Genomic DNA, 22,576 nt, shown 5'->3' on the forward strand with positions numbered 1-22,576 from the left:
CCAGTAGCCTATTTTGGGCCCATTATAGGTAGTTTCTATTTGTGAGCCAGGGTCTGGGTTAGGTGTGTGTGTGTGATACTGTATAAGTAACTTTAAATCAGAATATAGCTCTGAAACACAGAGATGCCAGGAGCCCACCACATCCCACCCACACACATATTACACAGAGAACATGGTTGCATATTCCTGTACCATGTATCTGATGATTTTATCTTTGTTCCTTTTCCTTTAGGTTTGAAGTGTTGAACGACACTATTAAACCTTTCTGGGGTCATGCTGCATTGTCTTGGATTGCACCTGGATTTCCTTAGGACAGCAGATTAAACCTATTGTGTGACCATAAGTGGTCTTCCAGTTTTAGGTCAGTAAAGCTAAATCATTGCATTATGAAATTCTTTCTAACGTTCTAAGTGAGCCAGTGAATAAGAAAATTCTAAAACCTGCATAGACCTCACACATTTCAGATAATTACAATCCTATCAAGGTTTTTCAACCTCTGAGAGCTAAACAGTTTGGGCTCAATCTACAGTATAGCTTGCATTCAGCCTCTCAGTGTAACGATGCCTTTCACTAACAGCAGAGATATTCCAAATATTACGAAATTTAAACATAATAATACTTTTACAAAGCCAAAGAACTTTTCAATATGCAATTATTATTAATAATATTAATTATTAATAATAATAATATAATTATTATTGTTTTATTCTTATGACACTTGAAAACCCCTTTAACAGCGCATGCAAGGTACTGTTAAATTACAAATACATCCCTGCTACATATGTATAAGACACACAAGATCGAGGAATACTGAAGGAAAAGACATTTGGCTAAGGGCTCATGCACACCACCGTATGGTCGACAGGACTTTTTTTTTTCCGTCATACATAATGGAAGAAAACGGAAGCGTTATTTGTGCCCATAGACATGTATTAGGACGGAGCAAAACGGAATGTCTCTTAAAGGGTTCAGTTTTGCATTCCGTCATAAAATTCCATTATAACCCTGTTATAACCAAACAGTATAACAGAATTACATACGCTGATGCGTACTCCCCCTAACTAACGTACAGAATCCGTTCTTTTTTTACAGGATCAATTTTTTTTTTTCTATGAAACGGTGATGTGAACTCTCACTCAAAGGGGTTGTCTGGGTTCAGAGCTGAACTTGAACCCCTCCGGCCCCCCTGATATGAGCATGTCATTTTATGCTCAGATGCCCTCCTTTTGCCCTGCGCTGAATCGCGCAGGGCAAAGGCTTTTTTAGGAGATACAGTGACGTACCGGGCTCTCCATGGGTAAAGCATGGCGGATGCTTCTGCTCTGCAGTGAGCCCAGTGACATCACTGGCACTAATGGGCGGGCTTTAGTGCTGCCCTAGCCTGTAAAACGGCTAGGGCAGCGCTAAAGGCCGCCCATCAGTTTTGGTGACGTCACTGGGAACACTTCTAGGAGGAAGCCTCCACCTAGCAGTGTAATAATATAAACAAAAAAGGGAGAGCATCGGATCATGACATGAGGGGTGAAGATAGGGATACACCCGGGTTCAGCTCTGAACCCGGACAACCCCTTTAATTTTGCCATCCACTAATAACCTGTAAGTCCCAGTGTTTTACCATTACCTGTAGTAATAGAATGTATTTTCTTGTCCCAGTTTGTGCATCTACTTGTATGATGTGTTGCTATCATACATGTCTCATGTGGGTAGTAAGATAAAGCATCCGAATGGAGGTGGGGCGCGCCGTCTTGTATTGGTTTGTGTGCAGCATGCATTTACTTAAAGGGCTAGGCTGGCATTGAGTTATGTTATGTGTGGGTGGATGAGAATATTTCTTCTGGAGGGATGTGGTGGGTTTCGAGCAGGTTTGAGGCTTGCCAGAAATACGCTCTGATTTACCCTTCACTTCCTAACTTAACCGAGACCCCCAGAGCAATTATAAATCTCATTGAAGCTGCAAGAGCAACTCATGAACCGTCATGGTTGATGTCCCATCTTAAAGGGGGTGGATTTTTTTTATAACTGCATCTAATGAAAAATTTTGTATAACCGCTGAGTTATTCAATACATTTTATCTGTATAGCACCACTTATTCTTTTCCTCATTTCTCTGTCCACCACTGCTGAGGTGGTCGCACATACTCAGCTTCATCTTTTAACTGCCACCAGCCAGATTTACTGTTAGAAGCTGACACTTATAGGGAGGGATCTGCAGCAGAAAGGACCCCCCCTTCCCCCGAATTGTGATAGTGAGTGAGCTGCAGCAGAAAGGACAAGTCCCCTGAGCTATGCTAGCGACAGCATTGCAGAAGAAAGGATATGCCCCTGTGCTGTGATGGGAGATGAGGGAGAGAACTGCAGCATTAAATACACATCTTTGATCTGGAGAGAGCTGCAGCAGAAAGGATACACCCCCTGAGAAAGGACACACCCCCTGAGCTGCCATTGTGAAATAAATTATGCAGATCAACTGGAGAAATGAACAGGAGGTCTCTGGACCTATGTGAGGTATAGGGCTTGTTTTGGATTTGTTATAAAGAGATTATCATGAACTATATGATGTCTGATTTTTGTTTTTAACATCAATCATGGGATAACCCCTTTAAAGGCTATGTTCACCTTTGGGGACAATTTGTTTTATGATTGTATTTTACTCATTTGGGGCTAAACATTATTTTTTCAATTGGCCTTTATTAAAAATATTGAGCCGTTCTGTCACAAACGGTTAACTGTCTAGCTGTGTGCATCCTACTTTTAATTTGTGCTGGTCATCTAATAAACCTTATCTCTAAACGAGGTCATAAACACTTATTTAGGCCACATTCTTATCAGTAAGATAAGAACTGTGCTATAAGGAGTGTTTATAAGGTCAGAGAGCAGAGATAAGGAGCCCGTCAGCTCCCTGCCTGACGAAGCAGAGAATAAATATTCAGATTCTGCTAGTAGAGCATCCCAGCCCTGTACAGAGAAAAGGACTCCATATTGTTTATAAAGACCAATTGAAAACATTATTTTCAGCTCAAAAATTGCCACAAAAGGTGTCCATAGCCTTTAATTTGACTTTCTTCTCCACTCGAACACTTGCATATATCCCTCAGCAATGGTCAAGGATTGAGAAAAGGATGTGGCAGTACACCACTGTGGAGGCAGCCCTTGCAAAAACAATTTAGGGTTTCCTTCCTAGTGCAAATCTTGGAATAAGACTCTGGATGAACAACAAACCTAAGATTTGTAAGCATTGTGTTGTCTCTGCAGAGTTCTGGAACAGATGTAGAGGAGAGCACGGTGCCCCTCAATCAATATTTGGCCCAGGCATACACCTACCACCCAGACCAGTTTATCAAGTGCGACCAGTCCTGTGCTACAGATGTTTAATGCTGTGGAGCAACTGTTGCAGGTTAAATATTTACATATATAAGCAGCAACCCAACCAACCTGGGGTGTAACTACAATTCATAGGGACCCATAGTAAAATAAGATGGGGACCTCAGCACCAGGTGTAGGCATAGAAGCATAACAAGCAATAATAAAGGTATATATAATATCACCATATACAGAAAGCCCACATTATAGTCACCATATTGTTATTCCCCCGCCAAAAGGTACAAGGTTCTTGCACCTGATAAGGCCCCTCAAACTCTGTGCCCCATAGCAAGTGCTGAGGCTGCTATGGCTATAGTTATCTCCATACAGCCAACCCAGAACTGGATCACCTACAAATGTTACGTTTATCGGAAATAAAATTGAGCATGATACAGTTATGATTTTTCTCTAATTTCTTGGAATTTATGTCATTCAAGAAAACACAATTGAAGTGTTTCCACAAGAGTCAATGGTAAGAGGCAGACACCCACACACAACTCCAAGGTTGACCCTGACTCAGCTGTGTGTCGTCATTGCTCAATGTCAAGTTTTATGGATGATTAATGTTCTAGTTCTCCTCCAGCTTTCTCTATATTTTGACTTCTATGTAAGGCTCAGTTCATATTTGCCTTGTGGCTCTGCCATATCCATCACACAAAGGTCACCAATGGCACCTGATGACCACCGTTGAGATTTAATGAGATCCTGTTGAGTTCAGCCAAGGATCCATCGATTTGACATGAGAAACTCTAAAGTTGGAAGTTTGGTGTTTTTTCCACTCAGATTTGCAGATTTAACATGTTCTAGAGCATTCAAAGCTCTAGAAGTTCCAGTAGTCCAGGGCTAATTTCTGGCACATAACTGAAGGGTAACCTGGGATTTTACAAGACGAGAATCCGAAAACTGGGCAGTGATATTTCTGGGGTAAGCTGTTTAATCCCCGTGATGTAACCTATGTAAATGCATGGACAGGTGTGGTCCACCAGAGGGTCTTCTCCGTTCTAACTCATAGAACAGAGTCTCGAAGAACCGTGAAGATAATTTACAGGGCGAATGTAAATCACCCCATTGTTCTTGCTCACACATCAATTCACTTTTCTGCATATTTTTTTTACACAAACACTCTGCTCCTTCACTTTAACTTGTGGTTTCGCCACTTGTGCAGGTAACTTACGATTTCTGTCTACCCCCATATACCCTGGGACATTGACTGCGGAAGGAGGGGGCGGATGAAGCCCACAAACCACATCAGACCCTTTATCTCCATCTCTGTCTGGTAAAAACACATGTTTCTTGAATGAAGGTATTTCAAGGTGTAGCTCAGTCTTGCTGCACATATACATAAAGTTCATGTCTTCATGTAACTCTTTACATTTTTTAAGGACTTTGAAAGTCCTTGGTTCTCCTTGTGTAGATCTAGGGAGTTGTCCAGGCAAAGCTCGCCAAAAAAAAGTATGCAACTTAGCTCTCTTCCAGAAGGAACACAAGTGTCTTTCTGGTGCCATCTATAGGTAGCTGCCCTTTAAGTCAATGCCCTTCTTGAAACATGACGAGGAATATCAGTCAAACCAGAGACATTTATATGTAGACCACAAAAGAGCTGTGGGTCTCTTTGGTTTGGCTGATATTGTTTGTCATATTTCAAGGCTCTTTAATGAGTTGGACATTGACTGACTTACACGATAGCTTCCCATAGCTGGTACTAGATTGACAGTTTTCTTCCTACTAGATGAAAGCTAATTTACATACTTAAAAGAGATACCGTAGTCCAGTTTGAAAACTGTTCTTATAATTAGGATTCTTCTTGAAGTATACCTGAGTTTTTTAAAAAAAAGTTTGCATAATGGTTGTGCTTCTTTGTACAATCATAAGTGTGAAGGAACAGGTCTTTTTCGGGCTTCCTAATGCTTTTTTCAGCCATATTATTCTCTGTTTCCAGCACACAGAGAGATGCATTTCTCTCAGAAGCAGGATGTCTCTCCCTTCTGTGAAGTCTGCCAGCACTGTACTGCTATGGCGTCCTTTCCTGTACTTCGCACTATGTTTGTTTTTAGCACCGGAGCTCACAGAACAGATGAGGAGGGATAAGTCACACTAAGTGTCCATTCACACGTCCGTAGTGTATTGCGGATCCGCAATACACCCGGCCGGCACCCCCATAGAACTGCCTATTCTTGTCCGCTATTGCAGGCAAGAATAGGGCATGTTCTATTTTTTTCTGGAGCCGCGGACCGGAAGTTTGGGGCCACGCTCCGGAAATGCGGATGTGGACAGCACACTGTGTGCTGTCCGCATCCATTCCTGCCCCATAGAGAATGAATGGGTCCGCACCCGTTCTGCAATTATCTGTAATGGGTGCGGACCCATACATTCTACATTCTACGGACGTCTGAATGGAGCCTTACAGACACACAGGTTGCTCTTATGAATTCAGAAGCAGTGTAGTAGCAGTTCTTTTATCAGGCTCAGACTCTCAGCTAGCTCTGACATGCCCCCACTTTCTCTTAGCCGTCTTCTGAGTCTCTGTTACCAGGGATTTTGTCTGACAACAGGCAGTGGACTGCAACTTAGTTGGAAGTGAGACTCCTAGTGGCCATAATTGTACTCCTTTTTTAAGGTGAATGCAGGCAGATTTTTTAAATGAAGTGATTTAGAAATGTACTAGTTACATCATTCTCTGTTAAATGAAATGCAATTGTGTGAAAGTACAGGGACTCTTTAAACATGCTAATCACATTGGAGATAAATACTGGGGTTCTTCACCTTCACCTCTCCTGCCATGTTTTCACGGGCAGGTTGTTTCTATATTGGCAGGAAATTTAGTATTATTAAGGCACCGTACAGCAGATATTTGGGGACTGGATGTCACTATCATGTAGGTACCATATATCAGTATTTTTTGGCACCGTATGTGGTATTACTTAAGAATAATATGGCACAATATTCTAGGTAGTGTAATGATGCTGGTTGTTCATGGGCCCACAGAACTGCAGTTCACATATAGCAGCCCGGTACTCGGATACCACCAGGACTTTTAGAGAAGGGCTGAACTGTACAAAGATCAGATGGTCACAAGAAACATATATGAAGCACAAGTCAACACTACAGACAATGATGGACTAAAATAAACTTACCTATAGATGATAAGAACTGAATATTGATAGCCATGGATGGAGAGGTAGAGGTCCATCAATGTAGTAGATGGGAGATGACATACAGGTTGGAGGTGGATGAATGATCCTGGTATAAAATAACTTCAACTAAGGGCTCTTTCACACCTGCGTTCTTTTCTTCCGGCATAGAGTTCCGTCGTCGGGGCTCTATGCCGGAAGAATCCTGATCAGTTTTATCCTAATGCATTCTGAATGGAGTGAAATCCGTTCAGGATGCATCAGGATGTCTTCAGTTCAGGACCGGAACGTTTTTTGGCCGGAAAAAATACTGCAGCATGCTGCACTTTTTGCTCCGGCCAAAAATCCTGAACACTTGCCGCAAGGCCGGATACGGAAACGTCGTTTCGGCGCATTACCGGATCCGACGTTTAGCTTTTTCTGAATGGTTACCATGGCTGCCGGGACGCTAAAGTCCTGGCAGCCATGGTAAAGTGTAGTGGGGAGCGGGGGAGCAGTATACTTACCGTCCGTGCGGCTCCCGGGGAGCTTCAGAGTGACGTCAGGGCTCCTCACGCGCATGGATGACGTGATTGCATGGCACGTCATCCATGCGCATGGGGCGCTCTGACGTCATTCTGGAGCGCCCCGGGAGCCGCACGGACTGTAAGTATACCGCTCCCCCGCTCCCCACTACTACTAGGGCAACCAGGACTTTAATAGCGTCCTGGCTGCCATAGTAACACTGAACGCATTTTGTAGACTGATCCGTCTTCAAATGCTTTCAGTACACTTGCGGTGTTACGGATCCGGCGGGCACTTCCAGCAAATGGAGTACACGCCGGATCCGGACAACGCAAGTGTGAAAGAGGCCTAAGACAAACCAAAAAAACAACTCAGCAAATAAACAAACTTCAATGCTCACAGTAATGAAAACCAGAGGTCCACAGGTCCCAGGTTACACTGATAAAACACAATGGACAAAAACAAGTAACTGAATATGGAAAGAAATGCACAGAGCATGCACTTTCCCCAGCAGCCGGAGAAGAAAACAAGGCCTGGCTATATAAAGGCTCAGCAATCAACAACTCCACCGAAATTAACCAGGACAAGCTGAAAGATGGAAAGGGTTTGAAAAGAAGCAAGGGCCTTCTGGACCCAGGCTGGACTACATGCTGACACCATACTGTGGGATAATACCCACCTAATAGAACTAAAAGAAATATGAACAAGAGTTTTGGTGGAAGCATGGAGTCTATAAACTGGGCCAGATATGGAGATATGGCGATATAATATTATATGAAGATCTTAGAAAGGAGTATGGTCTGGGTAATACAGAACTGTGGTTTTTCAACCTACAAATAAAACAAGTATTGAGAAAGCTGCTGGGGCGGGGTACATTGATATCTACCCTTCCGCAGCCGCTAGTTAACATTTCTGGTTTAAAAACAGGGGGGAAATTATTTTCCAAAATATATCCATGTTTGTTACAACAAAAGACTAAGAAGATAGCAGTAAACAGCGTAATGCATAAATGGCAAGATGCTATAAACCCCCAGCGAGAAGAGTACTGGGATATGGCTATACAGGGGAAAAATAGGATTTCAAAGAATTTTTCCCATAGAATCACCCAATTCAACATATTATATCGCCTCTATTACTCCCCCAAGTTTTTAATGAAGTGTTATAGACCCAAAGTCTTTAGATGTTTAAAGTGTGGGGAGATAGGGTTGGATGATGTTCATATACTTTGGACATGCCTAAAGATCCAAGAGTTCTGGGGAAAGGTCAGAGATAGAATAGAGCAATCCCATCGGATCAAAGTCCCTAGCCAATTCGAGATAGGTATACTGGGAGTGATGGGGGAAATGGATATCTCCCAATATCGAGAAATAGCTTCCAAATTACTTTTCCAGGCTAGGAAGTGTATTATCCGACATTGGGGAGGTAGTGCTGTACCCACGATCATGGAATGGGAGAATTTGGTTAGAACTTCACTGGTTTGTGAGGAAGCTCATCTGGTAAACAACAAGAAGAAATATAGATTTTCTAGAATATGGCAGAAATGGTTGGTATAGGGACCTGTTCTGAGACGAGGGGAAATACCAGCTTTGGAACCTTTAATTAGAATCCTACAAATGATATGTTGGAGCCGGGCGGTGGAGGCGAGAGAGAGGATAACTAGAGTGTGTTTATTTTTTATTTATTTTTTTTTTCTTGAGGAAAGCGGCCAACGAATAAGGGGGTAGGGTGGGATATGTATGTCTTATTAAATGATATTAAATTAAATGTTTGTAAAAATTTATTTTGTATGTTAAAAAACAATAAAGATAAAAAATAAAAAAACAGGACAAGCTAAACCCAGATTCAGATGCACTGCAGTTGTATAGCAATTAGTATTACTCTCTCTTTCCTTCCGTTCTAAGAATTTTACAGCTACCCCCGACGCATATGTTTTAAGCAAGGCCCTTCGCAGACCTTGGTCCTGTCCTGACCCTATGTACTTATTGTTTATTTACAGTGCATCATTACAGAGCTACAGCTTCTTGCCATGATGGAGAAATTATGCGGAATCTGCTTAACCTTCTTTTATGTCCAAATATGTGAGTCATATATGAATGGTGAAATATAATAAACACATGTAAATACAATAAATGAGGTATCCCACCTGCATCACTGATTTAGGGGCTGCTGGTCATTGATGAGCCCCCATTATATAATCGAAGAAACATACCATTATATACCTATATACCATTTATACTGTCAGCGGCCCATGCTCTCCTCTCTACATTGGACCATCTAATGTGTATGGGGTTCCCCCGATAAAGATGGGGCAAGTTGGCTTTCAACTGCCTAATCATTTTGTTCTCGGGGAGATAAGGCAGTGCCACGCGTTTGCCAATAGCATTCTTCCCTCTCCCATTCCCTATATATGCATGCTCGGCCTATTTATGTATGGGAGGATCGGGAGAGATAGCATTCAGCCGAACAAGCCTTAGGCCGACAGTTATAGTCGGACCCATGTAGCCTATCTTCACACATTTCCATAGACCCTTCAAGCCTAGTGGGCCCAGATTTTGCCTGGTGCCAGCCCCAAGACTGCCCAATCTATCAGATGTTTGAAATATCGATTAATTTTTTTTCAGGTCTCTCATTGGCATCCAACGATAAAGTCGTCACTGAGGTTGGAAAAAAAGTATCACTGCCTTGTGGTAAAGAAACTAATGGAGATATCGAATGGTTTCGGAATGAAAGGGTCTTAATAAAATACACAAAAGGCAACAAATATTATGGCCCTAAAGTAGAAGGTAAAACTAATAGAGTTATAGACTATTGCCCCCTCCCCCCTTAGATCAGGGAGTGATAGGAGAGGTGTCAACTGAGCATTATCTGTGTGTATAATGTTGCTATTCAATTGTCTCTAGGCCTCTAATAGTACAGAACTGTGATTAACCCCTTAGGGACACAGCCTTATTTCACCTTAAGGACCAGGCCATTTTTTGCAAATCTGACCCCTGTCACTTTAAGTGCTGATAACTTTAAAACGCTTTGACTTATCCAGGCCGTTCTGAGATTGTTTTTTCGTCACATATTGTACTTCATGACACTTGTAAAATGAAGTAAAAAAAAAAAATTTTTTTGCACAAAATAATACCTAATTTACCCCAAATTTTCAAAAATTAGCAAATTTCAAAGTTTCAGTTTCTCTACTTCTGTAATACATAGTAATACCCCCAAAAATTGTGATGACTTTACATTCCCCATATGTCTACTTTATGTTTGTAGCATTTTGGGAATGATATTTTATTTTTTGGGGATGTTACAAGGCTTAGAAGTTTAGAAGCAAATTTTGAAAATTTTCAGAAATCTTCAAAATCCCACTTTTTATGGACCAGTTCAGGTTTGAAGTCATATTGTGAGGCTTAGATCATAGAAACCTCCCAAAAATGACCCCATCTAAGAAACTACACCCCTCAAGGTATTCAAAACTGATTTTACATACGTCGTTAACCCTTTAGGTGTTGCACAAGAGTTATTGGCAAATGGGGATGAAATTTGAGAATTTAATTTTTTTGTCTAATTTTACATTTTAACCCATTTTTTCCACTAACAAAGCAAGGGTTAACAGCCAAACAAGACTGTATCTTTATTGCCCTGACTCTGCCGTTTACAGAAACACCCAATATGTGGCCGTAAACTACTGTACGGCCACACAGCGGGGCGTAGAGTGAAAGGTGCGCCGTTTGGTTTTTGGAAGGCTGATTTTTATGGACTGGTTTATTTACACCATGTCCCATTTGAAGCCCCCTGATGCACCCCTAGAACAGAAACTCCCTAAAAGTGACCCCATCTAAGAAAGTACACCCCTCAAGGTATTCAAAACTGATTTTACATACATTTTTAACCCTTTAGGTGTTGCACAAGAGTTATTGGCAAATGGGGATGAAATTTGAAAATTTCATTTTTTTGCCTTATTTTCCATTTTAACCCATTTTTTCCACTAACCAAGCAAGGGTTAACAGCCAAACAAGACTGTATATTTATTGCCCTGACTCTGCCGTTTACAGAAACACCCCATATGTGGCCGTAAACTACTGTACGGCCACACAGCGGGGCGTAGAGTGAAAGGTGCGCCGTTTGGTTTTTGGAAGCCAGATTTTGCTGGACTGTTTTTTTGACACCATGTCCCATTTGAAGCCCCCCTGATGCAACCCTAGAGTAGAAACTCCATAAAAGTGACCCCATCTAAGAAACTACACCCCTCAAGGTATTCAAAACAGATTTTACATACCTTTTTAACCCTTTAGGTGTTGCACAAGATTTCATGGAAAAAAGAGATACAATTTCCAAATTTCACTTTTTTGGCAGATTTTTCATTTTAATATTTTTTTTCCAGTTACAAAGAAAGTGTTAACAGCCAAAAAAAACTCATTATTTATGGCCCTGATTCTGTAGTTTACAGAAACACCCCATATGTGGTCGTAAACTGCTGTACGGGCACACGGCAGGGGCGCAGAAGGAAAGGAATGCCATACGTTTTTTGGAAGGCTGGATTTTGCTGGACTGTTTGTTTTTTACACCATGTCCCATTTGAAGCCCCCCTGATGCACCCCTAGAGTAGAAACTCTAAAAAAGTGACCCGATTTTAGAAACTACAGGATAGGGTGGCAGTTTTGTTGGTACTAGTTTAGGGTACATATGATTTTTGGTTGCTCTATATTACACTTTTTGTGCGGCAAGGTAACAAGAAATACCTTTTTGGCACAGTTTTTTTTTTTGTTATTTACAACATTCATCTAACAGGTTAGATCATGTGGTAATTTTATAGAGCAGGTTGTCACGGACACGGCGATACCTAATATGTATACAATTTTTTTTATTTATGTAAGTTTTACACAATGATTTCATTTTTAAAACAAAAAAGTTTTAGTTTCTCCATAGTCTAAGAGCCATAGTTGTTTCAGTTTTTGGGCGATTATCTTAAGTAGGGGCTGATTTTTTGCGGGATGAAATGACGGTTTGATTGGCACTATTTTGGGGTGCATATGATTTTTTGATCGCTTGCTATTACACTTTTTGTGACGTAAGATGACAAAAAATTGCTTTTTTTACACCGTTTTTATTTTTATTTTTTTACGGTGGTCACCTGAGGGGTTAGGTCATGTGATATTTTTATAGAGCCGGTCCATACGGACGCGACAATACCTAATATGTATACTTTTTAAAATTTATGTAAGTTTTACACAATGATTTCATTTTTGAAACAAAAAAAATGATGTTTTAGTGTTTCCATAGTCTAAGAGCCATAGTTTTTTCAGTTTTTGGGCGATTATCTTAAGTAGGGTCTCATTTTTTGCGGGATGAGATGACGGTTTGATTGTTACAATTTTGGCGTACATGCGACTTTTTTGATCACTGTTATTACCTTTTTTTGGGAAGTAAGGTGGGCAAAATTTCAATTTCATCATAGTTTTTAATTTTTTATTTTTATGGCGTTTACCGTTCGGGTAAAGTAACATGACCGTTTTATAGATCAGGTCGTTACGAACGCGGCGATACCAAACATGTGTAGGGAATTTTATTTTTTTCATTTTTAATCAGTGATAAATGTGTTTTTTGATTTTTACTTTTTTTTCACTTTTTTTTTACCCAGACCCACTTGGTTCTTGAAGATCCAGTGGGTCTGATGTCTGTATAATACAGTACAGTACTATATACTATACAGTACTGTACTGTATTTTACTTAGTTTGCCTGAACAGATCTATGCTTTCAGCACAGATCTGTTCAGCACCATGGACAGCAGGACGCCTGAGCAGGCGTCCTTTTGCCATGGGAACCTTCCCCGTCTGCCACAACTGCGCAGACGGGGAAGGGTGAGGACGGGGCTTCGGGGGGCTATCTGGGGGCTCTCTTCCTCTCCTATCGGGGGGCTGCAAAGGCACAGCAGCCCCCCGATCGGAGAGGGGGGGAGCTCCCTGCGCTGTTAACCTTTTCCATACAGCGGTCCGTACGGACCGCTGTATGGAAAGGGTTAAACGGCTGACATCGCATCAACGATGTCAGCCGTTTATACCAGGGTGCCAGCAATGTGCTGGCACCCTGGTATACCCACTAGAAACCAACGATTATTCAAGGGGAGGCGGGCGGGGGATCACGATCCCGCCTGCCGCACCGCCCGCCTCCTGCACCGCCCGCAACCCTCCCCCTGCACCACCCGCCCACATAATATCATTCAGGGGTGCAGGGGGAGGAAGAACATATATATTTTGGGCATTGTAAAGTTTCTGATCCCTGCGGTCAGGGACCGCGGGGATCAGAAACGGCAAAAAGCTCATCAAACCACAGGTCTGAATTGACCTGCGGTTTGTTGCGATCGCCGACATGGGGGGTCACAGGACTCCCCCGCGCTGTTAGCCTAGGTGCCTGCTCAATGATTTGAGCAGGCACCTTGTTCCGATCACTGCCAGCCGGGCGGCAGTGATCGGAACAACACATGTCGTACCGGTACGTCATGTGTCCTGAAGAGGTTAAGCTCCCACTGATAATCATACTGAAATGTCTCCGCTCATCCTGTCTCAGTCTATTGTGTGCTTTAGTGGACAGTGTGAACACTGAAAGATTAGTTTTTTTTTAAACAGGCTATGGACACCTTTGGGGCATTTTCTTTTAATTATTGTATTGTACTCATTTTGAGCTAAAAATAATTTCAACTGGTCTTTATTAAAAATGTTCAGCCCCTTTCTCTGTACAGCCTTGAGAGTCTCTGTGTTTATACTGTTTTCTGTCAGGCAGCTCAGCTGACGGCTCCTTCTATCTGATCTTCTGACCTCCTAAACACTCATTATAGCTCAGTTCTTATCTATGTTTATCAAAGATAAAGGACGTATATAGTCAGAAGATAATGGCTCAAAGTGAAAGCAAGATGCTCACAGCTAGGCAAAGAGTTTTTAGCTCAAAAAGAGTAAAATGCAATCGTAAAAAAATTGCCTTTATTAAGTGTGAATAGTCCCCCAAAAATTTCTTTCAGCTTGACCACAAAGGACATGGAGAAAATTCACATTTATGTATCTTGTCCGTTTTGAAAAGATAAGAATCGTTACAGTGTTCCGTCCCATGCTTCCAATGACCTGACCGTGATGGATGTTAGGACTGAAGATTCAGACACTTATACTTGTCGGCTTGGAGGGTCCGTATTCAGAACTGTGAAACTCTTCGTTGTTCAAGGTACGTTGAAGGGGAAGAATACATCGGTGGCGGGCATTGGGTTGGGGTTCATAAAATAGTAGGGGTTCCAATAAATCAGGGATGGCCAACCTGTTGCTCTCCAGCTGTTGTAAAACTACAATTCCCACCATGCCCTGCTATAGGTTGATAGCTGTAGACAGTCTGGGCATGCTGGGAGTTGTAGTTTTGCAACAGCTGGCGGGCCATCCCTGAAATAGATCTATACAGACTTGGTCAATCAATGAGCTTGCCAGTATATACTGGCACTGGATGAGGAAACTCATCTTTGGAGAACATTTGTTGTACAAGAATACATTTAACTTGAATCCGGTCCATGCCGAGGTATCGTCCCCATCCTCCATGCCAGTGATAGTAAGCTTTGTAACCAAAGAGGAATCATTGAAAGAAAAAGTTAACTGTATATTCATTGTACATTTGATAAACCTACTGTAGGCCCGTACAATGGTCAAGCCTTGCGTGTTCTATGCTGTGGGCCATTCTGATGGGCACACATTGCTAATTTGACAACACTCTTTGAGGAAGATGAGTTCACTATGACACTTGACTTCCCCAACTGAAATGATTTTATATGTCCTGTAGTGTAGCCATAGGGGTTTCTAGGCCTGCAGGCCCCCTACCATTTCAAGCCTTTCAGGGCATGAGACTCAAGATCGATGTCGGAATCTAGAGATTGTTTGCAGTGGCGTCCAGAACTAAAAAGCCCCTGGCAGCAAGTGGTAATTATTAGGTCACCAGTTGGTACCCAACGTGACCTTGCGGTCCCCTGTGTTTGTTGATGCTGTTCCACTCACCATGCCATCCAGCATCCTGGTCACCGCCGTCCTCTTCATGTTGCTGCCTCTATGCTGCTGTCTTGTGGACCAGCATCTGTGTCCTTAGGGCACTGGTACTCATTTCCTGCCTCTCAAAGGACCAATGGCTTAGGGTCCTGGGGTATTTAAGGCACCTTCTCCAGGAAAAGGGTGTCTAAGCCTTAAGTTCCCTGGTGACCAGCAAAGAGGTTCAGAATTTTTGTGCTTCCTTGATTCTCCTGCGTTTATCCTGCGTTAGCTCCTGCATGTGTTCCTGTTGTGCCTCAATCTTTGTACCCAGCCAGCTTGTGTGTTCCCTTACTTCCAGATCCAGTTTTGTTTAAGTTAACCCATTCTGTCTGTCTTGTTTGTGCTCCTGCCACGTACCCAGCCTGCACTGCCTGTTTCTTCACTACTACCAGCCAGTCTATGCTGTGTTTCCATCGACACTACCAGTGTGTTGCCTGGATCTCAAATACCAGTTTATTAGTCTAAGTGAATGTTCAACTGCTGGTTTTGTTGTGTCTTCTGTATGCTGAGCTTCTGGTGCTAGCACTGGTAACCCCGACCCCAGTGGGTCAGCTGTCTACTATACTGCGACTATCCCAAGAGGTAGCGGTCTTGTTGCTCCCCTGCAGTAAAGTCCAGATACCTAAACAAGGGTTAAAGGGTAAATACCAGGTGACTGAATAACACCCTTTGGGTTGGCCCAGAGTCAGACCAGTTTGCACAATGAGACCACACTCACTGATTTGTTACAGTAATTAAAGTGCTCTGGTTTGGGTTCTGAATTTTTGTTGTTTTGGTCTGGAGTCTGAACTTATTTATTTGGAGTCTGAATTAATTTGGGGGCTGTTCTGATCTGTGAATTAACGTAGGTGCTTGGTTTATGATCTGAATTTATTGTTGAGTCTGACTAAATTGTTTGACGTCTGGTTTGGGGGCTGAATAAATCTGAGCTCTTGTCTCTGAGGTCTGGTATAGGATCTGAATTTATTTTGGGGTTAATGTTTGATGCCTCCCGTGCCCTTAGAAGTTGTGTATTGTAGGGGACGTGCTGACAAGTGTGCCATCACCCTAAATATCAAGTGGATCTGATAAATGCTTATGCTTATGATGTATCCTATGTTTCTTCTAATTCCACCTTTTTTTGTTTCATGCAGTATCCATACGACCATCTACCAGTCTTCTTCCATCAGAAGACCTGGTATTGGAATTGACACCATCATCTTCATCAGTTCCGGGACTCCAAGTCTCATGGGAGAAGGATGGGAGTGTGAAGTCAGAGGATCCTGAATTGAAGGTGTACAATGTGCAATTAAACAGCAGTGGTGATTACGTGTGCCGCCTTAAGATGGATGGTGGAAGTGGACTAGACATCACCAGACATATCAAAATTTTCGGTATTAGAACCACTGTCTACCTCTTCTCTCCATAGACTGGTAACGCTAGTATCGGTACATTTTTTTTTTCACTCTGCTTTCTACCTCCAAAAAGATGGAGTTTGATCTTTAGCCTGGAGTTCCAGTGTAAGATACAGCTCTCATTCTTCTAAGGCAGAGTAGAATTATCTGGTCGGGGCAGGGTCGTACACGGCTGGTGCAAGGATTTTTGCCACCCTAGGCAAAAGCTAATTTTGCCGCCGCCCCCTTGACTCCGCCCATTGACCACACCCTTTTACCCGCTCTTTTTTCAGCCACCTATTGCATGCAACATTTAACTATGGTCGTGTACCCTGTGCCAGTCTATGGTCATGTACCCTGTGCCAGTCTGACTATGGTCATGTATATATAATATCCAGCCATTGTCTGCCACCTAGTACCATCCCACTGATGCCAATCACTCTGCGCTGTTCAGCAGGTTGGCACACCAAACACGAGCAGTGCCACCTATTCACTGCCAGGCGCCATTCAGCCACTGTCTGAAATCCTGTGCCACCAGGGCAACATAAAACAGTATGCTGCCTAGTGCCCTTTGCCAGTCTGTCCTGCACCCTGTACCATTCATAGCCTTTTAGACAGTCTGTGCCACCTATTAGGCTCCATGTGCCACTGCTGGGCACCCTGTGTCAGTCAGAATCTATGGCCCCTAGTCAAGCAGCAGGTGTGCCCTGACCCCTGTACACAAGTGTGTGCTACCCTGCTGTCAGTCACTGTCCTGCAGCCTCTGACACACTAGTGCAGGTTGTCAGAGTGCGGTTGCCAGGGGTGCTCACCAGGTTCTGCTCCTGGCTGTGCTCCAGGTCCACATTGCCTTGGCTCTTGCCAAGATCATGTGTCTTCGGCGCGTAATCCCGCGAGACCCACCTCTGGGATCAAGTGCCTCTCTCCTCCCCCCTCCATGTGCCAGTATCATGGCGCCAATAGCCCCCCCCCCCTCCCCCGTGGCAGTAAAGTAACAGTCTGGTATTTAAAAAAAAAACTAAAAACTTTTATACCTACCTCCATGTCAGCCTCTAGTGTTGAAGATTTGGTGCTCGTGTTCTTATTTAGCCTGTCTTTCAGAAAAGTTTATGCTGGGATTCAAACCCATGACCTTCTGTATCAGAGGCAAGGCATTTACCCACACAGCTATGAGAGCTGTATGGCCTGTTTCTTAAAAAAATTAAAATAAAATAAGACTTCTACTGTAGATAACTTTGATACCTAGTGTACATCCATACACATGACAGCTGCCCCAGTACACTGTGTATGGATGTAGCAGTGCTGGGTGTGTTGGGACAGCTGTCGTGTGTATGGATGTACACTAGGTATCAAAGTTATCTACAGTAGAAGATAAATATATATATATATATATTATTATTTTTTTATTTTTATTTTTTAAGTAACTGGCTGTACAGCTCTCATAGCTGTGTGGGTAAATGCCTTGCCTCTGATGTGAAAGGTCGTGAGTTCGAATCCCAGGAGAAACTTTTCTGAAAGACAGACTAAATGAGATTTAAATACACCAGGGTCTCGTATCTGTGTGTCAGCTGCGTGCCGCTCGCTCTGCCCGAAGTGACTGAACAAACTCATGGGATACCCAGCCGGCAAGTACAGGAACAGAAGGAGTCAAGGAGATGATGTCAGATGATTCACAAGTAGGGGGCGGGGCGCAGGCGGCGGCCGGGTTCTACTGCTTGCGATTTAGAGTGCCGGCGCCCCCAGGCAAGAGGGGGCCCAGTCTTAGTTGGGATTATCTCCTCTTCTACTGGAGGTAAAAACTTGGTCAGGACTCTACCCTCTAAAAAAAACAACTTTTAGCAAATGAAGCAGTGGAAAAAATGTCCCATGGGTCATTGAAAAGGGTTTAGGCAGAAACCCTTCTGTCCTGTGCGTGGGGGCCTGGTTTCATCCTTGCTACAGGGCCTACAGGACTCACTATGGAACCAAGCAAACCTGGAGTAGATGCCCCTAGCCAGTGGCGTATATAGAGTAGTAAGGTTCTCTATGTACGCCACTGGCTAGGGGCATCTACTTCAGGCTTTCTTGGTTCCATAGTGAGTAGACATCTCCATAGAATGAACCCTTAGGCCTCCTTCACACAGCAGTGAAAAAAACAGCTGTTAAAAACAAACTATCAGTTTTTTTTGGCCGTTTTCCATCCGTGTGCATCTATTTTCATGGCTGTCTAACCAATTTTAACATCTGTTTTTTAGCCATTTTGGCTGAATTTAATTTAACCCCATATTTTTTGTTACATATAGTCTTTACAATGTCAAGGGCAAATGCAAGATTTGTAAAGGAGGTTTCAAGCATCTGGTGCCCACCACAGAGATGGCGAATTACCCTACATCCAAATTATACCCACTTTTCCACCTCTGTGTACATACTACAGGGAGCTCTATGCAGATCGGACTGAAATAAAAAATACATCAGTGTACAGTGAGCTTCTCCTCAATGTTTTGTTCTCGTGAACTGCCCATTGGGGTGTTTGGGGCACTTGTAACAACCCCCCCTCTTATTTTGCCCATGACTGGGACATTTAAAAATAAAAAAATTTCCTGGTCTTCTTAGTTCTTGTCTTGGTGATTTTTGCAGGTTTCCATGACTCTCCGTCCATAGTCTATACATCAGGAACGAACCCTGTCACCGTCCCGTGGATCTTCAACTTCGACATTCGAAGCAAACCCTTGTCCTCGGATGTCCACGTAGTAGAAGGGTCCATCAGTTATTCATCTCAAATCCTCAATCAACTTCAGATGACGGAAGGCGCAGCAGGTTGGGCTGCAAACAGTCATTCGAAGGATGCATCTGCGAAACAAAACGACCTGAGCGTTTATCTTCTGAATCCTAAAAGTGGCGATTATCAGATGGAGATCGTTCTAAAGATCGGGAATAGAATGAAGAATCTGACGAGAAAGGTGTGCGTGGCCAGTCTCACAGGTAAGAAATGTATTTCTCTCTCTCTAAGTGCCCTTGTTTATCTCAGAGCCCTGATTTTTTTTAAACTCAGGAACATGATTTATCTCAGAGCTCTAGTTTATCATCCCAGAGCCCTGATTTATTATCTCAGTATAATAAAAATGATAATTACAATAGCAATATAAAACAATACATATTTGATAATACATAAATAGGGTTCTAGACAAAAGCAGCATGGCCACATAATGACAAATTGACAGTATGGTTTTGCAAGTTCTCAGACTTAGAAATCACGGAGGGGTCTGACATTCACATTGTAGGTGCATTCCTGCTCTGAGAGACAGAATAAAAGAAAAAAAAAAAAAGGAAATCACATTGTATGATTTTTAAAGAATGTATTTGTCTTGCACGGCTGGACAGAAGTATCTGAACACCTGAGAAAATCTGTGTTAATATTTGGTCCAGAAGCCTTTGTTTGCAGTTCCAGAGGTCAGACGTTTCCTGCAGTTCTTGACCAGGTTCGCACACACTGCAGCAGGGACTTTGGCGACTCCTCCACACAGATCTCCTCTAGATCTGTCAGGTTTCGGGGTTGTTGCTGAGCAACACAGAGTTTTAGCTCCCTCCAAAGATGTTCTATTGGATTTAGGTCTGGAGACTGGCTAGGCCACTCCACAACCTTGATATGCTTCTTACGGAGTCGCTCCTTGGTTATCCTGGCTGTGTGCTTCGGGTCGTTGTCATGTTGGAAGACCCAGCCACGACCCATCTTCTATGCTCTGACTGAGGGAAGGAGGTTGTTGCTCTAAATCTCACAATAAATGGCCCCATTCATCCTCTCCTTAATACAGTGCAGTCGTCCTGTCGCCTTCGCAGAAAAGCACCCCCAAAGCATGATGTTACCCACCCCCCCATGCTTCACAGTAGGGATGGTGTTCTTGGGATGCAACTCATCCTTCTTTTTCCTCCAAACACGACAAGTGAAGTTTAGACCAAAAAGTTCTACTTTGGTCTCATCTGACCACATGACTTTCTCCCCGGCCTCCTCTTGATCATCCAGATGGTCATCGGCAAACTTCAGACGGGCCTGGACATGTGATGACTTGAGCAAGGGAACCTTCCGTGCAATGCATGATTTGAAACCATGAAAAACCATGACGGTGTAGTGTTCTACCGACAGTGACCTTTGAAACTGTGGTCCCAGCTCTCTTCATGTCATTGACCAGCTCCTCCCTTGTAGCTCTGGGCTGATTCCTCACCTTTCGTATCATCAATGATGCCCCACGAGGTGAGATCTTGCATGGAGCCCCAGTCCGAGGGAGACTGACAGCCTCTTCAATTTTCTAACAATTGCTCCAACAGTTGATCTATTTTCACGAAGCTGCTTGGCAATTGCCCCGTAGCCCTTCCCAGCCTTGTCTCTGGTGTCTTTTGACAGCTCTTTGGTCTTGCCCATGGTAGTAGTTGGCGTCTGACTGACTGTGGGGTGGACAGGGGTCTTTAAAGAGCTCAGACAGGTGCTACTAAGTTAGATTAATGAGTGGAGTAGAGGTGGACTTTTTAAAGGCACAGTAACAGGTCTTTGAGAGCCAGAATTCTTGCTGTTTCTCAGATGTTCAAATACTTATGTTCAGCAGTGCAAGACAAATAAATTCTTTAAAAACCATAAAATGTGACATCCGGAATTTTTTATTTTTTATTCTGTCTCTCAGAGTGGGAATGCACCTACAATGTGAATTTCAGACCCCTCCGTGATTTCTAAGTGGGCGAACTTGCAAAATCGCAGGGTGTTCAAATACTTCTGTTCCTCACTGTATGCCTTAGGTTAGGGACAGGCTTTTAATTTGATACAAATGCAATGGGTAAATTGAAGCTTGTGGTCCCCAATGCTAAATCTGTTACGGATCCAGATCGATTCGATACCGAGATTTGGTATTTTCCAATAATACGCTGCGCTACTGTACAGCCACTGCCACTGATGAGGAGATAATACTGAGGAGGGGGGGGGGGGGCTGTGGCCACTGCGCCACCAATGAATGTAATTAAACCATTAATACAAATGTAAGCAGCGGGTGCCGGCCGTATCACAAACTCGGCCTCTATGACAGGGCACGGCGATCCACCGAACCGTGGCAATTAACCCCTCAGGTGCCGCACCTGAAGGGTTAATTGACGGGGATCGCAGCACCCAGTTATAGAGGCCGGGTTTGTGTTAATGGTTTAATTACATTCATTGGTGGCGCAGTGCGCCCCCCCCCCCCCCAGTGTCCTCCCCTCCTCCTCAAAATACTCATTGGTGGCAATGGCAGCTTACGATTGGAGCCCCAGCAGTGAAATCGCGGGCCTCCGATCGGTTATCAGGCAGCCAGGACGCTACTGAAGCCCTGGCTGCCATTGTAACACCAAAATATTAAAGTTTACCGTATTTTTCGCCGTATAAGACGCACTTTTTCTCCCCCCAAAATGGGGGGGAAATGCCCCTGCGTCTTATACGGCGAATGCTGTCAGTTTTACATCGCAAGCTGCAATGTAAAGCGAGCGGGGACTCGGGGAGGGACTGGGAGGAGGAGCTGGGGGCCGGCAATAGCGGCGGGGCGGTGCAGTCACTGTACTATAGCCCCGCCGCTCCGGTATACTAATATAATATGTCATATTCAATTAATGGTTATTAAATATGCCCCTTTATGCCTAATAGTACCTTAAATCCTAAGCGCTTCAGTACAATGCAGGCCGGGCGGGCGGCAGCGTAACTCCCTGATGTCACGTGCCTGCGCCGCCTACTTTATGAATGAAGCAGGCGGCGCAGGCAAGTGACGTCAGTGAGTGACGCACCGCGCCGGCCGCCCAGCCTGCCTGCCGACATTGTACTGAAGCGCTTAGGATTTAAGTTACTATTAGGAATAAAGATGCATATTTAATAACTATTAATTGAATAAGACATATTATATTAGTATACTGGAGCGGCGGGGGATCTGTGGATGGCACAGTTATGGGCTGGGAGGGTCTGTGGATGACATATGTATAACAGTGCCATCCACAGATCCCCCCCTGTAACAGTGCCAGCCACAGATCCCCCTGTAACAGTGCAAGCCACAGATCCCCCCCATAACAGTGTCCATCACAGATCCCCCCATAACAGTGTCCATCACAGATCCCCCCATAACAGTGTCCATCACAGATCCCCCCCATAACAGTGTCCATCACAGATCCCCCCATAACAGTGTCC

General features: G+C 43.5%; 1 protein-coding gene across 3 annotated transcripts in view; it reads left to right on the forward strand.

Moving 5' to 3' along the window:
- Positions 1–230: 230 nt before the first annotated feature.
- The window catches only part of LOC122941165, a 33,879-nt gene continuing 11,533 nt past the window's right edge, over positions 231–22,576 (forward strand). The window contains exons 1-7 of one of the 3 annotated variants that reach the window (XM_044298201.1): positions 231–361; positions 4,525–4,662; positions 8,991–9,072; positions 9,616–9,777; positions 14,058–14,195; positions 16,171–16,410; positions 19,027–19,371. In XM_044298201.1, the coding sequence (XP_044154136.1) occupies positions 4,657–4,662; positions 8,991–9,072; positions 9,616–9,777; positions 14,058–14,195; positions 16,171–16,410; positions 19,027–19,371 (973 nt within the window). In that variant the 5' untranslated portion in view covers positions 231–361; positions 4,525–4,656. The remainder of the gene's footprint in view (positions 362–4,524; positions 4,663–8,990; positions 9,073–9,615; positions 9,778–14,057; positions 14,196–16,170; positions 16,411–19,026; positions 19,372–22,576) is intronic. The other 2 variants (XM_044298203.1, XM_044298202.1) reach the window with 2 other exon arrangements.

Source organism: Bufo gargarizans, chromosome 6 (assembly GCF_014858855.1).
Source record: "Bufo gargarizans isolate SCDJY-AF-19 chromosome 6, ASM1485885v1, whole genome shotgun sequence".
Classification (NCBI taxonomy): Eukaryota; Metazoa; Chordata; class Amphibia; order Anura; family Bufonidae; genus Bufo; species Bufo gargarizans.